Consider the following 27336-nt stretch of genomic DNA (forward strand, 5'->3'; position numbering starts at 1 on the left):
CATTGCAGGAGATACAATGATGTGTATTAATCATCAGCCACTGAATACAACAGAAGATTGGTGCACTGCCATTGTTTTTCAGGAAGCATACTTCCATGTGGCCATACATTCTAGATGCAGGAAGTACCTTTGCTTTATAGCAAGAGACTTCCACTACCACTACATGGTGCACTCCTTTGGCCTCGCCAGGTGCCACAAAATGCAGGATGGTAGGAATGGCTCACCTGTGCCCCCTCAGTGTCCTAATTTTCCCTTACATGCCTGTGTAATTAGTATGTAGAATTCAAGTCTGGAGCAGCATCATAATAATCAAAGAGCTGTTCTCTCATCTGGACCTGGAAGTGAATTTAGACAAATCAAAGTTGCAGGTGATGCAGCATATAACATTCATAAGGGCAGACCTCAATACTGTAACTGCAACGGTCTGTTTTGGCTGATGGACAGATTTCATTCCTCTCTGTCTGAAGGGCTAAAGTCTAGCATGGTTACAACAGTGCTCTCCTTCTATGACCATATGGCCTTGTGAGCTTAACTCTCCATGCCAGACTTCACCTTTATTGTCTTTGGGCTTGGCTCCATTTGGCTGATTGTCTGACGAGGCATCCTTTTGACATGATAGCTTATGTAGCTGCACGAGGGCTTGAAACTCTAAACTTGTGGCTGGGTCTTCATAATGCATGCTAAGGGCTGCCTTTTCTATCTTCTGAGGCAGCTTTTTCTCTGGTTTGAGGTATGTCTACCGAAGACTAGCCACTCCCCTTTAGTTGATTTTGTGTGCAAGATCTGTAGTCACTCTAGGAGGAAGCTCTGGACGTAAATATGCTGGAACACTGTGTGTCGTTGGGCCTGAGAGGTGTGTTTACTATCAAACCCATGGTCTCCTGCACACATCTTTTGCAGGCATTATGCCATCACTCATGCCCCATGTCAGTGTTTATCAAGTAGGTATAGCTGTTTGTGGTCAGATCACTCAAAGTCTCCACTTTGGTCAGGGAGCTGCTATGGAGTCATTTGCAGTGGAGTGTATATATGCACAATCCCTTGGAGGAGAAAAATGGGTTACTTACCCAGAGTAGGTGTCTTTTCGTTGAGATCTGCTGTACACATCTATGTTCCATGACCACACCATTGTCTCTGCTACCTTGGACAATAGTTTCAGAATAAGAAAGAACGGAGAGGGAGGTGGCAGACATGTCTTGGCTCAGCACCCCAGGAGAGCTGGGGTACATGTGCCTCCTAGTGGTAACACTTGCAAAAGTCTTTGACTTGAGTATTTTGGGTGCACGTTTTGCTATCAGTGGAACGTAGATGAAGTTGAATGTACATGTGCGCAATACATCGTGAAGAATAAAAGTGACTTGGTAAATAACCATTTTATCTACTGAAGAAGACCCAATCTGGGGAAATCTGTGCAGTTCAGGAGCAATTATCAATTGATCTGACTACTTCCTTCTTGATGTATGATGGTAACAGCACTGTCTTGCTAGTAAGCTGACAGAAGATGATATTAGATCATTTAAGGTATGGTCATCGGACAGAATCTTGGCTAGGCTGGCTGCCAATGTTAAAGACTGTTTACGTTGCCATCTTGCCCTCCAACAGGTTCCTGTGGCTCATCACGGGAGGTCAATTGCAGATGAGGGATTACTGGGATGTTCTTGGGACATCAGCACAGGCTGTCTTCAGCAGGTAATCTGTGCACACCATGTCCGAATGGGCATGAGCCCTGCTGCCACTGCTAATCTAGATCCAACTACGAATGAGGCATCAGTTACTGAGTAGGGTGCAGACCAACACAGAAACCTGCCTGGATGTTGAAATACTGAGCTTCCTAGGAGTTACAGTTTTTAAGACTTATTTAGCTAGCAGTGAAGGTTGCAAGATTTAATGTAGGCAACAACTCCAGCAGCGTTTTATGCTGTATCTTTATCATAGTGCTAAATTGTTGTATTGTGTGTTGTTGTTGATCTGAAGTATGGGGTTAACAGGAAGTTCAGTTCTGTTTGCTTGTGCTGGAGTTGGTACCTGCAGTAAGCTCATCATCATCATCATCAATAATCGTGGACTCAGTGCCCAGTGGTGTCTGATGCCTCTCTCACTCAAGATAAAACTCAAAAGAAAATGTAAGACACTGTTTAAGAAAAGAAGAGGCGTGGCGAGGCTATGTGAGGCAGAAACAGGGACTGCAGTAAACTCCTGGTTGGTATTCCAATAAATCTCTGTGAGTCTGCAAGTGAGCATTACACTACTATTAATAGGCCTGGTTTACACTTGGAATTTACATGTCTCTCCAGAGTGTGAAAAATCTACACCCCTCAGAGGCATCATTGTACCAACCTGGACCCTGGCATAGACAATGCTAGATTGAGGAAGGAATTCTTCCATCATTCTTCCATCATTCTAGGTACTGCCTCTTGGGAAGGTAGTTGCTTAGGCAGATGGGAGAATCACTTCCGTAGGAATAACAAGAAGTCCTGTGGCACCTTATAGGCTAACAGTTATTTTGAAGCACAAGTTTTCGTGGGCAAATACCTGCTTCATCGCGAAAGCGTATGCTCCAAAATATCTGTTCGTCTATAAGGTGCCACAAGACTTCTTGTTGTTTTTGAAGATACAGACTAACACAGCTACCTCTCTGATACCTGTTCCGTAGGAATAGGTAGTCTCTGCACTGCAGCAGCATTTGAAGTATAGATGAGCCTTAAGGGAAGATTAGGTTTCCTATTTAATCTCATGTGGCCAGATGAGATAGCTCAGGGGGCTCATTAGGACGTATAGAATCTCTCAGTGCAGTCACTGCTTGCTTGAATGTGGCCCAGGGTGATGGTCACTGATCTAAATAAGTGACTTAAGAAGCTTAGTAGGAAGCTGGTCATGGAACATGAAATCTTTTCATGTGTACCACAGAGTAGTCACTGAATGGTGGTGACTGAGTGAAGTGAATATTCATGCTCCCCAGCCAGCTTTCTACTGCACAGGTGTTTCTACCACCAGTTTTGGTAGTAGTGTGGCAGTTCAAGTGAGTTCAGGGTCTGACAAAATTGTAGCCTTGTATGGAGAGTTGGTGCAGTGGTATGCTCTGCCATTCCACAGGGGGTGGAGGGAATGGTTAAATTCCTCACCAAACCTCTTAACAGACAAGACAGGTGAGTAACAAAGATATGGGCTTGCTTGTAGATAGTTCTGAAGAGACAGCTGATTACTGGGCAACAGTGCCTAATAGCAAACAAACTGGATATGTATAAAGAGTGGGTTAGAAAATAATACTGCAAATATTTTATATTGCCGCTATATAAATTGATGGTGTGTCCTCATCTGGAGTAATGCGTTCTGCTATAGACACTATTTCAACATGAACAGAAATGGAGGAGTTCAGAACTGGGCCAAGAAAATGATCCATAGACATAAAAAAAAACCCTTCAGTACAGAGCAGATTAGTAAGATTGTAACTCTTCAATTGAGAGGAGAGGTGAATAAAACGGAAATGATAGGATTCAAAATAATAAATGGTGGAAAGTAAAACCATTCTTATTTATTCTTATATACCAGAAAACAAAGACATAAAGGCTGTGTCTACACGTGCTGCTTCTTCCGGAAGCGGTACACTAATGAGCTATCTGGAAGGTACTAATGAGGCATGGATGCAAATTTTCCACCCCTCATTAGCATATAGGCATGTGGTTCGAAGTCTGGAAGAAGCTCTTCTGGACTCCAAACTACATGGGCAGATGCATGGCCCGCGGAGATCTTCCACAAGGAAACCCTCCTTCTGGAAGCCCCTTCTTCCCCAGAGCTTCTTCCAGACTCCGAACCACCTGCCGGTATACTAATGAGGTATGGAAAATTTGCATCCATGCCTCATTAACATCTTCCGGATACCTCATTAGTATGCCGCTTCCAGAAGAAGCGGCACGTGTAGACACAGCCCCAGTGAAATTTAAGTGTAGCAAATTTAGAACAGATACAAGAAAATTAGTTTTATTATATGAGTAATTAATCTGTGGAACTCATTGCAGCAATATGTTGGACAATGAAAATTTCAGTACTGAGTGACTTGGAGTCTGTGTAGTTCAAATATCTTGTTTCCAACAGTGGTCAGTGCCAGGTATTTTGAGAGAGAGGAGTAGTCAACCTTGTTTTAGAAAGATGTGGAATAATCTGCTGCCTACATTGTGTCTTCCTAACTCTAATAGTTAGGGTTCGGCTTATGTCTTGAAGATTGAAGTTAGCATTAACTATGATAATTCTGAGTATTCCTGTTATCCATATAATTGTCCAGCCCCTTTTTTAAGTCTTGCTAAATTCTTAGCCTCAGTGGCATCCTGTAGTAATAAGTTTCACAGTTTAAGCACCCATTTTGTGAACAAGAATTTCCTTACACTGTTTTAATTTTCCATCTTTCAACTTCACTGAAAGTCCCATTTTTTCGTGTAATATTAGACAAAATACTGAAGCTCATGATGAACCTTCTCTAAGCCATTCATTCTTTGTTCATTTGCCACATCCTTTCCTGTTTGTCTTCTCTCTAAGGTAAACAATTTAGTGTTTTCAGTCTCTCTTCCAGAGAGCTTTCCTCTGATTTTCCTGGCAAAGATCTTAAGATTCAAGAATGGGTAAGACCTTTATGCAGATGATAACTCATCTGCATGTGCATTAGATAAGATTAAAAGAAAGAAAATAGAACTTCTTTCTTCAGAGTGTACACCATATATTAACTGACAAAGGAGGAAAAAGAAATGCCCACAGGAACAGGTATAATTGTTCACTGTGAGATCTCTTGTTCAGGGCAATAGGCTGGTCTGATACTTTATGGCAATTCCTATATAAATACATTACAAAATAGCAAGAAGAAATAAGACTATTTCAGACCATAATGTAAATTAACATATCAGTGTCAATCTGCCCCAGAAGTGCTATTATATATTTAAATAACAAACTCAGGAAAGCACTTTTAAAATGTGCTTAAGTTCACCTTTAAAGTTAAGCATGTGGTCAGTGCATAGGGATGGATTTAAACACATGCTGAAGTGGTTTCTAATAGTCTAATCTGTTTCATGCTCAAATCATAGGAATGGAAGGTATCTGGAAATTTTTTTTAAAGAGATCTGAAATGAAAAAAATATAACCGTAGACAATGAAAACAAGATATGTATATACTAACTGTGAAGCTTAATTTAGAAACCTGATGGTCACATGTGATTTGGAGGGTTTGACATACTTTTTTTTACTAATTTTTTACAGCAAACACTCACCATCCCAAGGGAAGTCTTGTGCCTGACAGTTATTGTCATGTCTCTTACCAGATCTTTCGTATGATTTATTTCATCAGGTTTCTCTGGCAATTGTGTTGGCTGTGGCAAGAAGGGCTTCTGCTACTTTACTGAATTTTCCAATCACATCAATCTTAAACTGACCATTCAGCCCAAGAAACAGAAACACTTAAAGTATTATCTGGTCAGGAATGCACAAGGAGCTCTTACCAAAGGATCCGTAATCTGCTGGAAAGGAGTAGGTGAGATAATGAAACTGTCTTGCTAGAGCTCTGGTTCTCATCTGCAGAGCTTAGATAGCACAGAGTTTGGTGTCTGAGAAAAACCTGAGATAGACAGATAAACAAAGGCGCCTTTAAAGCTAGGGGGCAGCTAAAAAGTAGCTGTAGAAAGCGTTTGATTAATAACAACATGGCATGTTTGACATACCATCAGTGCCCACTTTCCAAATATTACAACTGAATCAAAATAGTTCATGTTTTAAATTCTCAGTTTAAATGCTCAGACACAAAGTCTTGCATAGCTTCTCAACGGAAGAGTCTTGTTTCCTTAGAGTTCAGAGGCCGACAAGCTTCATCGGGTCCTTGTTCAAGCACTTTGTTCCAGCCTCCAGAGAGTTCGGGCCCCTCACTAATCACCACAAGTGAGCTTGTTTCAGTGCCAAATGCAAATACGCCAGCTGGGACTCAACAAACAGGTAACCTGGGGAAGAGAAAACCACAAGGTTAATAAACTTGTGTGTGTGTTTGCATGTGTAAATGAAAACACATTATAGGACAAAATGAATAAAATGTGGTTGTCTGGGTTAACTAAATCAGGTAACAGGTATAGTAATGTCTTTGTGCTGAAGAAAGAAAATTAATGGTGCTTTGAATGCTTTGTTGTTACAAGTGGTTTTTTAAAGTAATTGATGAAGAGTTGACAAACAGCTTAATGTGTAGAAAATGTTTCTTTTCTGGAGTCATCAAGCTTCTTCATAGCTAGGACAAGGCAAATTATGGAGATCCATCTGTTTTAAGGTGGTGAAAGCGGGCTTTACAATTTTGCAGCTGTTGCTTATCTAGCCACAAATACTTTGGAAATCAGTTTGTTTAATTGAGTTTGTTCCTCTAATCCGATCTATTTTATGAAATGATGGTGAATCCTCTTCATTGCAGAGATTAGGTGACAGTTATGTTGAAAGTTTGTTTTTTTCTTTTGATAGCAAAGGCCTTGATTTATTTTTTATATTTAAGACAAATTAAACTCAATATTTTCATACTTTTTAAAAAAATAACCATATCTTCTATGTTTAAAAATATTTACTGTCTGAAGTTTTTGTATTTCCTAGAGTGAATTAGGTTGGTCTATTCTGATGCAAAATGAAATGATCTTACTGGATTTCCTTCTAATGAAATAACTGTCCAGTGTCTTCTGAGTGTGATTGGAATTTGTATTTTACGAATTGCAGCAACTCTATTGACATTATATTCTCTCTATCAGAGAGGAGCCCAATCTCCAAATATATTAAACAGTTGAGATTTGGAAACTTGATATCTATTGAGAACAAAGCATTAATCCCCCCATAGGACATCACTGATGTAAATATTTTCAAAAGATGAGTGTCAAAGAAGGAGAAATAATTATAAAGAGAATTAGGGTTAGTCAGCTCTGCTTATTTATTAATATGACACTGTCAAGTGATAAATAAAAAGATGTTTGGAAAAAATTTAAATTCAAAATTTTGCTTTAGTTTGTTCATATTAATACAATGTTTGTTTTGTTTTGTTAAGTCCCATTCCTGCAGAGCTTTCCAGGGAAGCAAGTGGACTGAATGCGTGGATCAGATTGCAGGATAGGGGCCTTATCTATGTGTAAACTCCAAGTAACGCCAGTGAAACCAATGGAGTTACACTTGTGAAAAATTGGTGTGAGATCCAAACTGGGTCCATTCTGTTCATTGCTGTGAACACATATGGCTGCCTCTACACTACCCCTCCCTTTTGGAAGGGGCATTTAAATGCAGCAGATTGAAAATGCTAATGAGGCTCTAATATGAATATTCAGCACCTAATTTGCATAACAGCAGCCACTTTCTGTGTCAGAAGTGCTGCTTTTGACATGCACAATAGCCGTATAGACGGGGTTCCTTCGAAAGGAAGCCCCGCTTTCAAAAGCACAATCTCAACTGATGTGAATTGTCATGGCTCCATTGAAATCAACAACCAGTTGATTAGTTCATTATACCTTTTGAGGAGCTTTCTTGCTCATCATTTATTTAACCTTTTTTTTTGTGGCAGGCACAATATCTGATCATCTCCCATCCACAGCAGCGTTAAGTTCAACTGTTTACAATGGCAAAGATTCTCCCAAACAGCTAGTGAAAAATAATCTGCCAACTCTAACAAGACCATCTGTCTTAGGTACCTTTAAATTTTGTGTTTAACTAAATCTAAATAGTATATTCTGAGGAGAAATTGGAGCATTCTATTTGGCATTAATTCTTCTGTTGTAAGAGTCATTGCGTTCACGATGTTCTTGTCCCTACTTAACTTTCAGAGAAAAGGCATGATTTATGTGTTTTTGACATGGCTTTTGGAGGAATTCGAACAGTACTTATTCTTGTTTTGGTTTGAAAAGAGAGCTTTATTTAAAGTCCACACTCTTGGAAGGATTTGTCTGTGTCATTTTCTTGTAACCACATCAGAACAGGTTTTATACATCAATTCAGTGATCCAGGAAAGTTTTATTTTAACCAGTCATAAGCTGTTTATCTAAGTATGCAGTCCACAATGGGAAAGACTGTACCACTTTACACATCTAGCACCAGATTTTAAAACTCTGTTCACATTACTCTTCGGACTGCACCAGAAACAATATTATTTTAAATGGTTGTCCTGCATGGCTCTGTCTGATCTGTGATTGCCAACTTTTTCTGCACAAGCACCCAAGAGCTGCCCTTTGGGTAGGAAAATTCTTAATAGCCATATCATAGCCAAAGTCAGATTATAGGTTAACTTTAGGTAATCTTCACCAAACTGCATGGCCAGCATGCCTCAGATCAGTTTCCACGCTCACTTAGTCTTCGACCATTTTGTCTCTCCAAGAGGATGGGTGCTTGTTCATTAGAAAATGGACTGCTCTCACCTTCTCATTTCACAAAGAAAACCAGCAGAGGTTAGTGAATTACATAACCTGTATGAGACTTGGCAGGATTTGGGGATTTGAAGAATATAAATATTGATTTGATCTTTCTTCTTGAACTTGTGCCTTCTGCTATGGATTATTTTTTCCTGTGGATTATTTTTATTATGCTATGGGAAGGTAAGTAATTGAAAAGAGAACAAATGGCCATATATTGCCCTCCTGTGGGGGAAACATGAAGGACAAAAGGTTATCGTTTTAATAGCTAATGCCTCTGTGGTGAATCTTCAGGCGAATAATTTTACTACAGTCTGGAAGTATGATAGTTCTTCACATATATTGTAGTTTATTTTTGAACAATATCTTTTGCAAATAAAATGTCAGAACTTTTTTTGTCGCCTATAGAACACAAACTCGGGTTCTGGAGAATGCCTGGAACTAATCATTCTGTTAAGAGAGCCTCAATAGTGCAGATAGAGGAGCTGGTGCCTTTGCATATTAAGATGGGGAGAGACTAAGAGCTCAGTCCTGCAAAGTTCTGACCAAAACCTAAAAGACCTGTAACTTGCATTTGTCAGAAATGCCGGTTGCCAAGAGTGCAAGTTCGGCATTCTGGAAAACTGCAGAAATGCACAGAAAAATACAGTCTTCCTTGGTAAGACTGTATTGATCTGTGCTATACTTGTGTCATTTCCCCAGAATTCAGTAGTAGTAGTAGCATCCTTCAGTCTATGTAGACTATGGATCACGCCCTTCGTAGTTCCATTTGGGATCATCATTTGCAGTGTCAACTGTGACTGTGAAGGCCCCCGTGAGAGTGACAGTCCTTGCTGTATCTGTTGCATGTGTAATGGGTGTCTGGCAGGTCTGTGCTTTCTGTGGGCTTGCTTCTCCTCTGCTAGCTGTCTGATCCTCAACTCACACTTCTGAAGGCCCTTATGTAGTTCCTGCCTCCACTTGCTGTGATCGTCTGCCAGCTCCTCCCAGCTGTCCGGCTTGATGTCTACCTCCATGAGGTCCCTCTTGCAAACATCTTTGTAGCACAACTGGGGGCGTCCGGGAGTTCTTTTGCTAGAGGCTAGCTCGCCATACAGGATGTCTTTTGGGATCCTTCCATCATTCATCCTGTGGATGTGGCCAAGCCAGCGGAGCCGCCGCTGCCGAGGAGGGTGTGCATGGGTGGGATTCCAGCTTGCTCAAGGACGGCGGTGTTGGACACTCTGTCCTTCCACGATATTCCAAGGATGCGCCTGAGGCAGCGTAAGTGGAAGACATTCAGCCTCTTTTCCTGGCGGCTGTACAGGGTCCAAGATTTGCTGCCATAAAGGAGGGTGCTGAGGATGCAGGCTCTGTAGACTTGCATTTTGGTGTGGGTGTACAACTTGATGCTATTCCACACTCTCTCGCTGAGTCTGGACAGAGTTGTGGCTGCTTTTCTGATCCTCCTATTTAGCTCAGACTCCAATGACAGGGTGTCAGTGATGGTGGACCCGAGGTAAATGAACTCGTGGATGACCTCTAACGTATAGTTGTCAATGCTGATTGATGGAGGTTCAGCAACGTCCTGAGCAAGTACATTTGTCGTCTTTGGCTGATGGAAAGCCTGCAGTCCTTGCATGCTTTGGAGAACCAATCAAGCAGTTTCTGAAGCTGGTCTTCTGTGTCTGACACTACAGCAGCATCACCGGCGAACAGCATATCTCTGATGAGGACTTCCCGCACCTTAGATTTAGCTTTCAGCCTTGCAAGATTAAACAGTTTCCCATCAGATCTTGTGTGCAAAAAGGTGCCCTCTGTTGAAGATCCAAAGGCGTGCTTCAGGAGGAGTGTGAAGAAGATCCCGAACAATGTCGGAGGAGGACGCATCCTTGTCTGACGCTGCTCCTGATGCTGAAAGCATCCGATAATGTGCCATCATATTGGATGGCTCCTCTCATGTCTTCGTGGAAAGACTGGATCATCTTGAATAACCGTGGAGGACAGCCTATCTTGTGGAGCAGTTTGAACAGTCCATCCCTGCTGACCAAGTCGAAGGCCTTGGTCAGGTCGATGAAGGCAACATAGAGTGGCTTCCTCTGCTCCCTGCATTTCTCCTGCAGCTGCCTCAGAGAGAAGACCATGTCAACGGCAGATCTCTCTGCACGGAATCCGCACTGTGTTTCGGGATACACCCTCTCAGCAATCTTCTGGAGTCTGCCGAGGATGACGCGAGCAAACAGTTTACCAGTGATGCTTAGGAGGGAGATTCCGTGGTAACTGTTGCAGTCGCTTCTGTCTCCTTTGTTCTTATTCAAGGTTACGATGTTAGCGTCGCGCATATCCTGTGGAACCTCTCCCTCTGTCCAGCACAGGCACAGTAGCTCATGTAGGGGTTCCAGGAGAGTGTCCGTGGAACACTTGATTACCTCTGGTGGTATACCATCCTGGCCTGGGGCCTTTCCTACTGCAATGCTGTCAATGGCTTTCTTCAGTTCATCCACAGTTGGTTCCTGGTCCAGTTTGTCCATTACTGGTAGGAGCTCGGCGGCATCGAGGGCTGTATCAACCACAATGTTCTCGCGTGAGTACAGCTCGGAGTAGTGCTCGACCCAGCGCTCCATCTGTTTGGCTTTGTCAGCAGTGACTTCGCCAGATTTGGATTTCAGAGGTGCCTTCTTGTTCTGGGTGGGTCCTAATGGCTTCTTGATGCCCAAGTACATTCCCTTGAGATTACCAAAGTCAGCACTGGTCTGGATGCTGCTGCATAGCTCGAGCCAGTAGTTGTTGGCACAGCACCTGGCCGTCTGCTGTACTGTTTTTCTGGCTGCTCTGAGTGCTTGCAGGGTATTCTGGCTTGGTGAGCATTTGTACTCCAGGAGTGCAGCACACTTCTTTTCGATGGCTGGAATCATCTCATCCGAGTTAGCTTCGAACCAGTCATTTGTGTTTCTAGCTCTTCTTCCAAACACCGACAAGGCCGTATTGTAAATTGTATCCCTCAGATGCACCATCTGGATGTCACATCGGCACCCCCAGGGCTGCTGCGCAAATTCTCCTCGAGGGTCTCTCTGAACTTTTCAGCTCTCTCTGAGTTTGCTGTCTTTCTGGCATCATTGCGGAGCCTTCCAGTTGGTTTAGAGTGGTACAGCTTCTTGGCAATCACCTTGAGTTTGGAGCAAACTAGCGAGTGATCTGTATCGCAGTCAGCACTATGATAGCTGCATGTCAGAAGGATGTTTTTGAGGTTATCATGTCTAGCGATGACCATGTCTAGTTGATGCCAGTGTTTCGAGCATGGATGTCTCCATGACACTCTGTGCTGTGGCTTGGTTTGGAACAATGTGTTTATGATGCACAGATTGTGGTAAGTGCAAAGTTCAAGAAGACGCTGTCCATTTTCATTCATTTTTCCCACACCGAAGTGGCCTGAGCAAGAAGGCCATGAGGCCCAATCAGCTCCAACTCTTGCATTGAAGTCACCCAAAATGTACAGTTGTTCGCAAGCAGGTGTTTGCACTATGGCAGCACTAAGCACATCATAGAACTTGTCTTTTACTTCTGGTGTGGCGTACAGGGTTGGAGCGTAAGTGCTGATCAGGTGGACAGGACCAGAGCAAGTTTGATGTATGACCTGAAGGAGTCTTTCTGATTCGCCCATGACTAATTCCACCATTTGTAGAAGGGTGTTTCTGATGGTGAAGCCAACACCATGCTCCCTGGGTTCTTCTTGGGCTTTACTCTGCCAGAAAAAGGTGTAGTCCTTTTCCTTTAGAGATCCTGAATCTGCGGGTCGCGTCTCTTGCAGAGCAGCAATGTCAACTTGGAGCCTCTTCAGATCCTCATTGATGACAGTGGTCTTTTGGGTGTCGCTGGTGTCCTGAAGATCTATAGTCAAACCGGTCAGCATGGTCCGCACATTCCAGCAAGCAAGCTTAAAACTTTGATGGTTTCCCTTTCTTGTTGATTTTCTCATAGGTTTGCCTGGTGCTCAAATTTCAGTAACTTGTCAGTTTGGGAACCTTAAGCCTCACGCACTCAGTGAGGCAGGTGAACTGTGGTGGGACAGTACCCTACTGGCTGGGGGCTGCCCAGCTTGAGGTGGGTGGTGACTGTCCAGTGAGATGCGACAATCTCTCCCACCGTCGAAGGCAACCCCTGGCACTCGTTCTCTATGCCAGTCGAGCAAGAGCTTATAACCTGTATCTGTTACCTCCCATGTTGGTTCAACGCTGTTAAGCGATGCTGGAGTACCTCTCCAGGTGCGAGCCTGGGCAATTTTTTGGGACCCTGGGCTGCCCAGATGCCAGTGTTCCCCTCTTGGCTTTACTGATGTAGTCCAAAGGAGAGGATAACCTCTACGTCTGGTACCAGCTCAGCTGCAGGAGTTGCCAGGTCAATGCCAGAAGTTGGCACAGAACCACCTTAGGACTCCCTTCTGGATTTTTCTGTCAGGGTTTACTCCCTTAGCCTTGCTCCTTCCCAGGATAACCCACAAGGCAGTGGGGCATGGAGAATGTGGGTAATGATCCCACTACCTCTAGCACCTCCCTGGCACCACGTGTCCCCAAAGCTCCCCATGGCCTGACGACCTCCTCACCTCCCCAGGACCCTCCTCCCCACCCCTCTGCCTCCCATCAGCTATCATCACCCCCAGATCCCCCCTCCCCACCCCCTTGTCCCCCATCCACTCCCATGTCCCCCCACCTCACCACACTGCCCCCATCAGCTCTCATCGCCCCCAGGTCCCCCTTCCGATGGCCTCGCCGCACCTGGCCACGCTGCTGCAGCCCCATGTCCTCCAGGAAGGTGCCGATCTCATGGCCCAGCCACACCCTGGGTCCCTGCCAAAGCTACCAACTCTTCTTCTGGCTGCGGCTGCCCCCAGAGCCCCAAGGAGCTGCTGCGGGACACGCATGCAGGGATCACAGGACTGGGCCTGGAAGCCCAGGTAATCTGAGCCGGGAATGCCACCACCAGCCTCCGTGGGTGCCGCCATCGCACAGCCATACCACACGCCCCCATACCACATGCCCACCACTGACACCCCTCAGTCTCGCCCCCCCCACCCCCCACACTCCTGCAAGCCCGCTTGCGTCCCGCTGCCCACGCTGCACCCTGGGAGCGGTGGGTCCCTCAGCTCCAGCCAGCAGTTGGGAATGCCGCTGCCGTAACCATCATGCCGCCCCTTGCCCCTGTAGAAGTAACTGGCTACCTCTAAACTCCCCTCTCAAAACTCCCTCTTGTTAGCAACCACCCTGTTCACAAGCTACCTGGTTGCTTGCCAGCAGGGTTTAAAAAGCTCTGGCCTTCCTGAGAGCCCTTCCCTCTGACAACCGCTCAGCCAATCGGCACGTAGAGTTTAGATTTCAAACCTAAACCTAATCAAGGCTAACAGCTTCCAACTGCCAGCCTGAGCACACGGCCTTTCAAACAAACAAACAGACAGCTCAGCACTCCAAACACCAAACAAACAGACAAAGCCAGGCCCAGAACCCCCAAAGCCAGACACCCACACACTCCAGAGAGCCACTTACCCGAAGGTGCTGTTGTTTGCCCCCTCGTTCTCCAGGAGAGCCCCTCTCAAAACTCCCAAAACTCACAGTGCTGGAAAATAGATGAACTATGCTACAATGAATGTACTGGACAGTTCATGTTATTAAGATGTAACAAAACACAATAAAATTAAGGTCATATGCAGACTATTGAGCATGTGTTCATGTATGATTCAATGTAGTACAATAATTAATGTGTATGGAGGGCTGGTCTAACAAAAATCTTTTGGGAATATCATGGAGATTGGCACTGCAAAAAAAAAAAAAAAGGGGTGGGAACCAGCTGCAGAGTCCCTTCAGCTACCAGCCTGGAATACCACAGGAATAGAGCTGATAGCCAGTAAGGCGTGGCAAAAATAATGATGGTGGGTAATGTTTTCAAATGTTCTTAATTACTATTATGTTTCAATGGGCTTTAGGTTCCTACATCCCTGAATGCACTTGGGTATGTTTTATTCAATGCTTCTTAATAGCTACATCTGCTGATTTTGAGCCCTATATCTGGCCATACAAAGAATATACGTTCTTGGCTTCCAGAGTAAGGCTACAGTAATCAGTGCTATACCTGTGTCATTTCCTCAGAACTCATAGGCTATGTCTACACTACCTCCCTACTTCGAAGGGAGGATGGTAAGTAGGGTGGTGGGAGTTAATTAATGAAGTGCTGCGGTGCATATGCAGCACTTCATTAAGCAAATCCACGCCCCCCCCCCCCCGGGGCAACTCCGAAGTGTTAAACTTCAAAGTGCCTGCTTGCATGTAGCAGCAGCAAAATTTTGAGAAGTAAAGGGATTTCAAAGTACCCCAGGCACTTCAAAGTACCAGTGGGTGACGCACGGCTAGACGCGAGCCAGCACTTCAAACTTTAACACTTTGGGGTTGCCATGGGGTAGAGGTGGGGATTTGCATAATGAAGTGCTGCATATGCACTGCAGCCCTTCATTAATAAACTCTCAGCACCCTACTTACCATCCTCCCTTCGAAGTAGGGAGGTAGTGTAGACACAGCCATAGTGTTGTAAATTGATGAGCTCTGCGACAGTGGATGCAGTGAACATTTCACATTATTAAGATGTAACAAAGCAAAATAAAATTAAGGTCATCTGCAGACTGTTGAGTGTGTGTTCATGTCTGATTCAGTGTAGTGCGATAATTAACATACATAGAGGGCTGGTTTAACAAAAATCTTATGGGAATGTCATGGATGTGATTTAACAAGTTAAAATATTCCTCCATTTTGCACATTAATAATTTTCTGAATATTAATATTACTCAGGCACTTTAACAAATTCAGGACCTCCGAAAAAGCGCCACAAAGGATGGTCCCCAGAGTCACCATCATCTACTGAAACTTGGAACATGCCACCCAACTTACAGATTCCAAATAGAAATAAAAATGGTAAGGTAGCTGAATTTTGTTATCTTAAGGATAATGAGCAAAGAGTGAGATTTCACAAGGCATTTAGGAGCCTAAAGATCCTCCTGGGTTTTCACATGATTTTAAAAAATGCCTCAGTACCTGATTGCTTTTGAAGTCAGTCCTGTTATCTGCTAGTTTTCCTTAAAATAGTCTTGTTGTTGCCCTGTTGTTTGCAGTATGATTGCAGTCAAAAATGTGACATTGAAAAAATGATACATTTTGGTAAATTTTAACTTTGCCCTCTAGGTATGCATAAGAAGAACATTCCCTTGGACTTGAACCCCTGAGTATGTTAATATAGTAGAAAAATGCAAACCCTACATATTTTCTGTGGATAAAGCCACACTTCCCCATACCATTTGAGCTTATGCCACCACATTGTTTGTCATGTTCATTATGTAATTTTTAGTCACATGTGATACTCAGGGGCTTTAAAATATAATTGTTACCCCAAAGGAGGGTAACATAATAAATACAGGCTTTATTAGCAGTTTATTAATCATTTATATCGTAAGAGTGAAAAGAATGAAAGGCTGATCTTGAATGCACATGCTGGTTGGTATTCAATACTCTTCATTCAGAAAAACAATACTGTGAATTTTTGCATTCATATGGTTATTACTTGATTATATTAACATTATATATTAATTCTTAGATGTGGGAGGCCTATCGTGTTTGACACATTCTGCTGTGGTGGGACCAGTTTCTTCTCCAATGGTGGCCTCTGGAGAGCCAGTTTCAGTTCCCGATAACTTGCTGAAAATATGTAAAACAAAACCAGTTGTATTTAAAGGTAAACAAACACAACAACAGCAACAAAAATCCTGAACCCAATCCATGTGTGTAAGACATTCAGAGATGTGGGCCTGCTTTTGTACTTTAGAGAAGAAACTTTCAATGCAGTGGACACAGGTGTAAAGAAAATTGAATGAGAGCAAACTCATATAGCATTTTACATTACAAACTTTAATTAACTTGATAATTATAAGAAATAAACCAAAAACTCAATCGACCTCTCTCCCACAACCTAAAACAACAACAAAAACCAAAGCTCCAGAGTGCTCCGAGATGTAATCCTACCCCCAGGCAAATCAGTTGCTTAATTCTCATTTACTGCAGTAAGAACAAGATTGGTCAACAATTGATGATGATGACGATGATGATGACACTCAGCAACAAGTGATCACCATCACCTTCCTTAGGAGTTGTGAATCCTCAGGTGGCTGATAAGGCCTATCTTTGAACCACAAGTTTTATTACAATGAGTTCTGGCAGGGGCTCCATCCCTGAGCTGCAGCAGGGACAGCAGTGGCTCCAGCCTGGCCCCAGCCAGACTGACAGACCCTGCCCCAGCTGTCGATCATGACTGGAAGTCAGTCCCTCCTTTCTCCTGTGTCTCTTGTCTTGTCTTATCTCGTCAGTGGGCAAGTTCAAAGTGCAGGGGACCGTCCTTTATTACTTCTCTCTGTTTTGAGCAATTCTGGGCAAGTGTATTCCAAGTTCCAATGACAGCATTGCACTTCTTTAAGTTATCTTTCAGCAAGTCCTTATAAGGCTTCTGCTGTCATTCTTCCTTGTTGCAAACTTCTTTCAGCTGATAGAACAGGTCCTGTTTTGGCCTCCTGTGATCTGGCATCCAGGCAATGTGACAAGTTCAGCGGAGTTGCTGTTGAATGGTCATTGCCTTGATACTGGTGGGAGAATAATGGCTTGATAAACAAGAAGCTTCGTGTCTGTCTAAATGTCTTCATCTTCAAAAACCCTGTGCTGTAAATGAGCAAAGGCTGCACTAGCACTGCTCAGATGGTATTGGATTTCTGCATCAATATCTGCCTTGGATGAGAGGTGACTTCCAAGGTGGGGGAAATAATCGACATTCCCTATTGATTTTAATAGATGGAGTGAGTGGTACCTCATATGGAGAGGGCTGATGGAGCACTTTGGTCTTCTTAATGTTGAGCGTGAGACCAAGACATGTAAGCATTGGAAAACAAATTGGTTATGGTTACACTACAGTGCTCTTTTGACAGAAGTCACTATCGCAAGAGATTTCCTGATAAACTTCTGTTGACAGAGTGTAGCCACACACAAAAGCAAACTGAATAGTAACAGAGAGTAAGCCGTGCTAGTCTATACACTATCAAAACAAAAAGCAGTCAAGTAGCACTTTAAAGACTAGCAAAATAGTTTATTAGGTGAGCTTTCGTGGGACAGACCCACTTCTTCAGACCATAGCCAGACCAGAACAGACTCAATATTTAAGACACAGAGAACCAAAAACAGTAAGCAAGGAGGACAAATCAGAAAAAGATAATCAAGGTGAGCAAATCAGAGAGTGGAGGGGTGGGGGTGAAGGTCAAGAATTAGATTGAGCCGAGTATGCAGACGATCCCCTATAGTGACTCAGAAAGTTCCCATCACGATTTAAACCATGTGTTAATGTGCCGAATTTGAATATAAAAGCCAGCTCGTTTGCTTCTCTTTCCAAAACGGTGCGATAATTCCTCTGAAGAGTAATTCTGAAGAGGAATTATCGCACCGTTTTGGAAAGAGAAGCGGACGAGCTGGCTTTTATATTCAAATTCGGCACATTAACACATGGTTTAAATCGTGATGGGAACTTTCTGAGTCACTATAGGGGATCGTCTGCATACTCGGCTCAATCTAATTCTTGACCTTCACCCCCACCCCTCCACTCTCTGATTTGCTCACCTTGATTATCTTTTTCTGATTTGTCCTCCTTGCTTACTGTTTTTGGTTCTCTGTGTCTTAAATATTGAGTCTGTTCTGGTCTGGCTATGGTCTGAAGAAGTGGGTCTGTCCCACGAAAGCTCACCTAATAAACTATTTTGCTAGTCTTTAAAGTGCTACTTGACTGCTTTTTGTTTTAAAAGCAAACTGGGAGAGTGTGCTGCTCTCTCGACAGAGCAGCCAAACTGCCTGCCTCCTCTCTCGACAAAGCAGGCACCCGGAAGCACAGCAGACAGGGCTGCCCATTGTTATGGATGCCCGGTCTATTGAGAGAAGGCCCACCCCCACCAGAGTATCCACACAGCTTTTTTTGTTGACAGAATCTGTCAACAGCAGCGTTATGCCTCAAAGCTTTGAGGCAAAATGCTGTTGGCAAAAGTGCTGTATTTTGTTGGGATGCTGTTGACACATCCCATTTTGTGTGTGCACGCTCCACAAGTTCTGTTGAGAAAACTGGGGTTTTGCTGACAAAACTTGCTAGTGTAACCACGGCCATTCAGGATAGTTTGATCTTCCGAGAGGGCAAAAACTAAGTTGTCATCAGCATACTGAAATTCCATGATAGAAGTGGTGGAAATCTTACTCTTAGCTTTCAGCCTGCTAAGCCTGAACAGCTTGCCATCAGTTCTATGAATATTTCAATGCCAGCTTGGAGCTTCCCAGCGATTAGGTAAAGAATGACGGCAATAAAAACTGCAACTATTGTTGGGGCAATGATGTAGCCCTATTTGACTCCTGCTTGTACTTTGAAGATTTACTCTGGAGCCAGTGCTACCCAGAACAGATAAGAATGAGACTGGTCAACAATTAAGGAGTGCAAGGCCATACATCTGTTCATTGGCCTTTGTAGATTAACATTTGTGGTGGGGTCTCAGTGTTTACACTTCAATTTACACTTAGGTAGACCTAACAGTTCTGCTTGAGGAACACCTGCAGTCATTGTTTGGGTTGGATTGGAGGAGTATGGGAAAGCATTGCAGCTTTGGTGCATTGTGAAGGACAGATGTGAAACTTACACTGTCTACTCACATAAAACACTGGCAAGGTAAATGGCTGTTGTTATTTTCTCTGTGGAGCAGCCATGATATACCTTGGGTACATTTACACTGGAATACAAGATTATTCATGGCATGGCCAGGGCTGACCCAGCTCAGCTGACTTGGGCTCTTGGGCTGTAGGACTAAAAATTGCTTCAGCTGGAGGTGGGCTCTGGGACCTAACCTCTTCGTGGGCTCCCAGAGCCTAGGCTCCAGCTGGAGCGTGAACATTTATATTGCAGTTAAACGCTCCCATAGCTTGAGCCAGCTGACATGGACCAGCCACAGGTGTTTAATTGCTGTGTGGGCATAGCCTATGGGTTAGCACATACTAGGTGGTGTATAAAATCTAGCGTGTCATGCACTAACTGTCCAGGTGGACCCTGCTGGCACATATCAAAAGTTCCGTAGTGCACATTATCAATGTAGTACTGCTTTAAATGGAACTACCTCAGCACACACTAAGCAATACTGTGTGTGCACCAATACACTGGGGGCAAGCCCTAAATCAGTGTGCCTCTTCTCTCGGGGGAAGCTCATCCTGAGAATTTGAAACAAACTTGAATTCAGTTCTGCATCTGGAACTTCCATTTGTAGTCACATTGCCCCCTTGTGTAGAGATAAAACCTGGGCTTTCAGCTTCTCAAATGCAGGTCTCTACCCCTTGAGCTGTCTCCATTAGCTAGTAATGCCCTAAATGTCTGATCTTCTATGTGGAACATTCTCAGTCCTTATCTTAAGGTACTTAGTGACTTGTTCGCAGCATATCTAGAAAATTGCCTAAAGCTCTGGGAGGAAGACCATGGTTGACTTCACAGCTCATCTGGCATTATACAAAAAAAATCCATCAACAGCTCTTCCTAGAAAAACCAACCAAAAAATCTTTCCAAAACAAACCCCAACCCCCACTTGTTCCCCAGGAAAGAGGATGAGAAAATGAACCACAGCATGTAAGACTGACATTGTTTACACTACTTAATGTGCTCTTGGAAGGCACTTGGCTCTTATGATGATGAGTACAGTATAGCGGCTATAGAGAACAAAGCTAGACATTATGAGGGCACAACGCATTGAGCAGGTGTGACACATGGCTTCACTTACTGCTTTTAGTGTCTCTCTGACTGCCCTGAGCACAAAAATATTATTCAAGCTGTTTCCATTTAAACTGTTAGTGTGTTGTCTGCACAGTGAATTATGAAGTTAATTTATCTGACAAATGCAAATATTGTTTATATTATAGGTCACGGGAACTTCCCTTATCTTTGTGGGAACCTTAATGACATTATAGTTAGCCCTCTTTTGTACACCTGCTACAGAAATTCACAGTCCATATCTAGGGTTTATGAACAGTATGGTGCCTCTGCAATCCAGCCTATTTCTGAGGAAATGCAGCTTTTGCTAACCGTCTATTACCTTGTTCAGCTAGGTGAGTTTTTTTTTTCAACTGTGTAGAATCTTGGAGTAGAATTAATATATTTTGCCATTGCTGAATAAAGACAAATGTTTCTCAGACTACGTGCTTTTTAGATTAGCTGAAGGCATTCCTGCTGCTCTGAAAGAGCTAACTGTTGGGTCTTAACAATAATATAGGGCCAAAAACTGAGATGAGTTGAGCACCTACATTTCCCTGGGGATTAAGACCTTAGTAAGCTTAGTTCTGGCTCCCTTTGAAGTCAAGTCTGCCAGAAAAGTCAACTGACTCTTAGATCAGGATTGGCTATCTTTGTGAAAGATATACTCTGTGTAGTACCCAGAGGCCCTGAGACCTCATACTGGGGTGAGTGAAGTCTCTGCTCTACAGCTCTCAGCTGAGAGCCAGCTGACCTTTAGCTCATGCAGTAGAGCACAGGGCTTTAGCCCACCTGATTGCAGGTTCAATTCCTGTTGCCAGTAACCTGGGTCTGTCAGTGTTACAACTGGGGGCTCATCTCGGATAAACTGCTGGAAGGTCTCAAAAGGTTGGGATGCCCTTCCTCAGCCTAGGGAAGCATGTAGTACCCAGAGGCACTGAGACCTCATATTAGAGAGAGTGAAGTCTTCCCTCTACAGCCTCAGCTGAGAACCAGCTGGCCTTTAGCTCATGCTGTATAGCACAGGGCTTTAGCCCATATGATTGTAGGTTCAATCCCTGGTGCCAGCAACCCGGGTCTGTTGGCATTATATCTATATCAGTGACAACCTGGGTTAGATGTTGAATCACAAAGTGGAATTCTGTCACCTGTGTTATGCAGACTGTCAGACTAGTTGATCGTAGTGGTCCTTTCTGGATTTAAAATTAATTAAATATGCACTTTGCATTCAGCATTGGAGTGATAACAGACCTTGAGGTTTGGGACCAGCAGACATCTGCTTTGCGTAGGAACCAAGGATGGAACATAAGTGGCTATGTGACAGATTTGCTCTCACTGACTGCTAGGGGTGCTGAGGCCCACTCAACTTACACTGACCACAACCACTTTCAAACACTATCCGGCCCCTCCATCCCTCACCATACTATGTTCTGATGCACCCTCTACACTGGTGGGCAGTGTTCCCTGTAAGCTGAACATTTGAGGTGGCCACCCAGGACAAATTCAGGTGCTGCCCAGGTGATTGGTAGACCACCCACAGCTAGCAGCATGTTTCTTCTGGTGGTGCACAGCCACAGTGTACATAACAAAATTTATTCTGCGCATGGGTGGTAAAAATTAGGGAACACTTCTGGTGGGACTCTGGATGGATATGGTGTAGAGTCAGCAGAGAGTGCTCTAAGCCCAGGAGGGCCAATGAGGGGAGCTTTCCATGGGGCTTCAATGTGGACCACAGTCTGGCCCTACATCTTTTATCTGGGCCCAGGGCCTGATTCTGCTGTGAACCAGATGTAACTGCAGGGAAGACAATGGCACTGCATGCGTAAAACCAAAGCAGAACAAATCCTCAAGAGATTTTAATTTCTTGTATTTCTCAGAGGGGAGGGGCTTGATTTTTGGTTCAATGCCATTTGTAAGTGATTTGTAATGTGCCTCCAATGCTGATTTTTGTTTTCTGTTTTTTTTAAGCTCCAGACCAGGTCCCTTTGATTGAGGATTTGGAACAAATATTCATGCGCTCGTGGCAGGAGTCGCATCTCTCTGAAATCCGTCAGTATCAGCAGGTCATTCCACAGGCTTTCCCTGCAGTTCCCAGCCAGATTGCACTGATGACGTCCGCCCAGCTTCCCTGGCTAGCAGGACTGGCAGCCAGCTCTTGCAATGACAGTGTCCATATAATCGAGTGCAGTTACTCTCTGGCTGAGGGACTTTCAGAAATGTTTAAGCTGCTCATTGAAGGAAAGCTAGTGAAGACGAACTATGTGGTGATCATATGTGCTTGCAGAAACAGAGCATTAGATTCCTGCATTGCAGTAACAGGTGAGATTCCCTAAGGAAAAATCTTGGGACAAGCCCAGAAAACTCCATCATTTTCAGTGCTGAGTCTACATGTCTACATTTCTGGGAAGATTGACCTGGTCAGGTTTGATATTCCAGAGTTCGATTTCATGTGCCTGGTAGAGACACATGAAATTGAACTGTCTGCTGTTGGTAGTCGAGGAGTAAGGGAGGCCAATGAGAGAGACTCTCTGGTTGACCTCCCTCTGTGTGGGCAGCCAGGTAACTCAATTGCAGATTAGTTGATTGTAGTAACACAATTGCTGTAGCTAGAATTGAGTATCTGCAATTGACTTACCTGCCTAGTGTAGACCAAGCCTACCATGCCTTTGCCCAGGCTGCTTGCTAGCATGCCTGTTGGTGCAAAGGATGGTTTTGCGCATGCAAACTAGTGCACATGCAAATTTTGAGGTTGGGTTGAAGCCACACTGAACATTTAGTCCGTACAGCTCTATTTCTGTGTTTGACTGGGATATCTCCACCAAGGGAGAGGGCTGAACAATATGGTCTTAGCTTCACAAGGAAGTTTTCCCCTTCTTGTTGTCCCTAAGACTGCTGAAGTTCTGTGTAGATTATACTGATAATATTGGCAAGAATTCTTGGCTCACTGCAGCTTTTACTCAGAATAATGGGTTTAAATGTCTGTGAAATAATAAGATCTATGGGTACTTTTTGAAAGCAGTATGGCTCAGGTGAATGACAAATTCAAGTCTTTTTGTACAGTCTTCTTGAGACAAAAATAGACAGCGTTTGTTGGGAGGCATGTTGTGGCTCTTTGAGGGGTTGGTGGAGAGAGAGAGACACTGATTTCTGTTACTCTTGTTTTGGGGAATATGCCTTTTGAGAAGTCTTGTCACTTTATCAATTATGTGGAGAAATTTTACTTTAATTTGAACTGAATTCAGAATAGAAATTCTAATTAAAAAGAGCTTATTTTGTCTTTTAGGGAAGTACCAGGCGCGAGTACTGTCTGAGAGCATGCTTACCCCAGCAGAGTACCAGAAAGAAGTTAACTATCAACTTGTTACTGGGAAAGTGGAAACACTGGGATCTTTTTTTAGCACTCTTTGTCCAGGTACATAACATGCCATAAATAGACCCAGTTCTGAGAGCCTGATTCTTGTAAGTCAGTGGGAATTGCAGGAGCTCATCCCCTTTCAGGAAAGGGGTATATAATAAGGAAATGTACAACTTCGAAAAGGAAGACTTGGGCAAGTACATATGCTCTCCCCTTATGATATTCTCATGGAATGTGTCAATTTATGAATGCCAATATTTTAATGAAATGCATAAACATAGAGTTCAGTGTTCTATTTCTGCCTACACAAGACAGACGCATTGATGGGCGAATGCGTTTGATGCATGCACATAATTTGCATTTATACCAATGAACCTGTTTAGATTAAAAGGAGAATTTGAGTACTCCTCTTCCATATCTCAGCAGGCCCTCAACCCTGAGCCCTTTAAAGTTGTACTGGGCCACTAGTCGGGCTGCCGATCATGACTTCTTTCCACTTGAAGTCAGGTGAAGTGAAGTAAACTGGGGATTGAGGGCAGGGGACCAGCTGATGCTGCAAGGTGGGGAGCTGGTAAGAACAGTTTGCAAAACACACATCAGGAGCAGAGCTTAATGACTGAGGGATTGTTTTGTTCTGGGGGCCAAACAAAAAGATGGTTTGAAATGAATTGTTTTGGGGTTTCTCACTGACACAAAAATAAAAAGTAGACAAGCAAAATATAATTTTGGATTAAAACCACTCATAGTGAAATAGGAAAAAGCCAAAATAAAATGAAAAAGTTTGTTTTTTTTCTTTTTATTTCCTTTTTTTCTTTTTATTTCCTTTTTGGTGGGTTTTCTCTTTTAAAATTAAATACAATTAAATTTCAAATTATTGGATTGACACACAAAAGCAAATATATTTTATTTCAAAAATCAGAATGAACTGCATAGGTTGTTTTAAAAAAAACCAGAGTTTTGGTTTTGGGCCAAATCTATTTGCCAAATTTGATCTTAATTGGTGAATAGCTTTGGTGCCTCACAAATGCATTTTTTTTAGCAAATTTACTAGTTGCCAACTTTTTTTTCACCCAGCTCTGCTCACAAGCCATCAAGTAGCCATTTGAGAGTGATTCTCTTTTCTTAGTGCTGTCAGACACATTTCTGTGTTGGTGGATGCCTGTGCTCCCAGTTTCTGTAAAGTAAGACTTGTGCAAACACTCGGGTGCTTCTTTTCCTTGGTCGGTAGGAGTAGCTGACCCTGCTCAGCTCACTCCCTGTGTATTAATGTGCCTCTACACAAGTGCTGAACAAAGTGAGGACAAAATGCTAACACTGTGCCCTCTAGATCCTTTAACAAGACTGAAAAAGTTTGTAAGGAGGATCCTTATGTGGATGGACATGACTTGATAAACCGTGGCTCATTCAGTAAACTATGTTTGTCTACTGCATTATGTATAACTAGCACATCTACCCAACGTTGCTCAGGTCCTTAACTCAATACCTCTTTCCATTAGATTTGCACCAGGGCTGCTTGCTCTTCCTCTTCCTGTCCGTGTCAGGGAGTGAGAGCAAAGTACACAGCTTGTGTGCCCCGGCAGTCCCCAGCTTGTGTGAGTAATGCAGCAAAGTGTGCACTTTCCTGTTGCTTCCTGTCAAAGGAGAACAGCCAGTGATGTCCCCAGTTGAATCTTTGGAGGGGAGAGCTTCAACCTCCCTCATCCTGCCCTCCCTAAAGGATGTTTGGAGAATGGGAGACTTGAAGGCCAGAGCAGTCCCAGATGGGAGGGGCATGTCTCCAGCTAGTCTTTCTCACTTGCCTGGTGATTCTGTCTCTTTTCTGTTTGGTTTTATGAGAAGCAATCACATTCCAAGCACTTCTCATTTTCCTGGCACAACCAAACCCTTATGTTGCTTTAAGTTATGATAAGAGGAAGCTGTCTACCTAATTTGATGGTCCCAGTTCTTACTGCTTAGGAGGAAATTTTGATCAAACAGACACACAAACAGAAGACAGAAACTCTCTCAAATATGTAGTAGATTAGAGAAGCCCATTTTGTAGGCTTACGTGGGTTGCATAACTTGTTTTGTAAACATTGTGTAATGAGGTTTAGAAATCAGAGTCTGCAGTGACTGAACTAAGATTAAGGTTTTATGAACGATTCGGGTTTGCATTACATTTTATTATTTAACAAGCAAATTATGATGCAAAAAGAGACCATATTTAGGACATAAACACAAGGTAGCAGAGTTAAGATTGGGTATACAGTCTTAGTGCTGTTGTGCTTCCTAATTTCTCAGTATCACATTTGGTAGTCTACTTTGGCTCTCTATCCACTTGGACACAAGGCCTAAATAGGGAGCTTTGGTGGCTTATGGAGAAAGCTGTCAATGGGGACTTTTAACACCTGGGTTCTTGCCCAGCTCTGCAGCTGGGTGACGGTAGACAAGTCTCTTCAGCTGTCTCTGCCTCAGTTTCCCCATATGTGAAGTGGGTATAATGATAGCAACATCCTCTGTTAAGCACATTGGATCTTCAGTTGAAAACCACTGTATAAAAGATCAGGGTATTGTCAGCTGTTTTATTAATTTAAATCTTGTACTTTGCAGGGAATTGCATCTAATGACATTTTATCTTTTAAACTCATGTCTTAGACTGTGGCTGAGACCTGCCTGTCCTTTTCCTGTGAGATGACACAGGCATATAATTGACCTGGGTTAAATCCTTTGTTCCATTAGCATACGGCTTGGTGGTTCTGTCTCCTACATCTATTTTTGATGGGTGTAATTCCATTGGTCTTGATTTACACCAGCACACATTGGAGGAGAAACTGGCCCACAGTTTCTTTGCCCTGGATGTGTGTTTGGTTCTGTTATGACTGTGGGATCCATTCAGAGAAGAGTTAAATAGTGTATCATGGGTACTAATATCCACTGTCCTTTCAATTTGGTAGATGGTGACATTGAGGTTCTGCTGGACAAGTTTTATCAAGAAAACCAAAGCCACAGGTCTTCATCTCTTTCTACTTCAGTGAATAAGCCAGCAGCATTAGATATAACTGGAGCAGCTGTGTGCACAAGTAAGTAATGGTGTCTGAAATGTAGCAATGCAGGGCGTCTCTCCTTCAAGACAAACTAATGTCCTGATCCTGTATTTGGGTCAATGTGGGCAGACCCTTATTCCTTTGCAGAGTCCCAAACTCAAGTTCACCCAACTCCTCTTGTTTGGGTACTTCAAGCTTGCATGGATGGAAATTCTTTATTCCCATGGAGCTCCTGGTCTCTGGGCCTTCAGGTCTTGATATTAACCCTACAGCAGCTAAGTTTCATCCCCGAAGAGTCGGAGAACCATAGGACTAAAAGCTGGTGGTCCACAATTTTGCAAATATCTAATTTCACAAAGGTTTTTTGGATGCCCCTTTAGCTGTCATGAAAGCAGAGTCCTAATTCAACAAGCAAGGCTACTTCAAAGACAGCCAGACTTCAAGAAAAATTTGTAGACAATTAGCTTCAGTCATTCAGCTGAGCAGATTTTTACCTCTTTCCAGGTTATAACATTGAACAACATCAGATTCGTCCATTCCAGCTGGCGGTGGCTCAGAAATTGCTGTCTCACGTTTGCTCAATTGCCGACTCGAGCACTCAAAATCTTGATTTGGGTTCCTTTGAGAAAGTTGATTTTCTGATTTGCGTTCCCCCCTCCGAAGTGACATATCAGCAGACGCTGTTTCACCTCTGGCATTCAGGTGCTCTTTATTAGCTAGACAGTTTTATGTATGTAATGGAAATTGTTAGCTGCAT

At 43.3% G+C, this 27336-nt stretch overlaps 1 protein-coding gene across 5 annotated transcripts in view; it reads left to right on the top strand.

Annotated features, from left to right (window-relative positions):
* The window catches only part of GREB1 (growth regulating estrogen receptor binding 1), a 159672-nt gene that overhangs the window by 80010 nt on the left and 52326 nt on the right, over positions 1-27336 (top strand). For 4 of the 5 annotated variants that reach the window (XM_074988962.1, XM_074988965.1, XM_074988966.1 and 1 more), the window contains exons 5-14: positions 5330-5512; positions 5824-5967; positions 7550-7672; positions 15200-15322; positions 15999-16136; positions 20372-20557; positions 22170-22520; positions 23485-23613; positions 26490-26615; positions 27084-27281. In XM_074988962.1, the coding sequence (XP_074845063.1) occupies positions 5330-5512; positions 5824-5967; positions 7550-7672; positions 15200-15322; positions 15999-16136; positions 20372-20557; positions 22170-22520; positions 23485-23613; positions 26490-26615; positions 27084-27281 (1701 nt within the window). The remainder of the gene's footprint in view (positions 1-5329; positions 5513-5823; positions 5968-7549; positions 7673-15199; positions 15323-15998; positions 16137-20371; positions 20558-22169; positions 22521-23484; positions 23614-26489; positions 26616-27083; positions 27282-27336) is intronic. The other variant, XM_074988964.1, reaches the window with a different exon arrangement.

The sequence above is a fragment of the Carettochelys insculpta genome, chromosome 3, assembly GCF_033958435.1.
Source record: "Carettochelys insculpta isolate YL-2023 chromosome 3, ASM3395843v1, whole genome shotgun sequence".
Taxonomy (NCBI): domain Eukaryota; kingdom Metazoa; phylum Chordata; order Testudines; family Carettochelyidae; genus Carettochelys; species Carettochelys insculpta.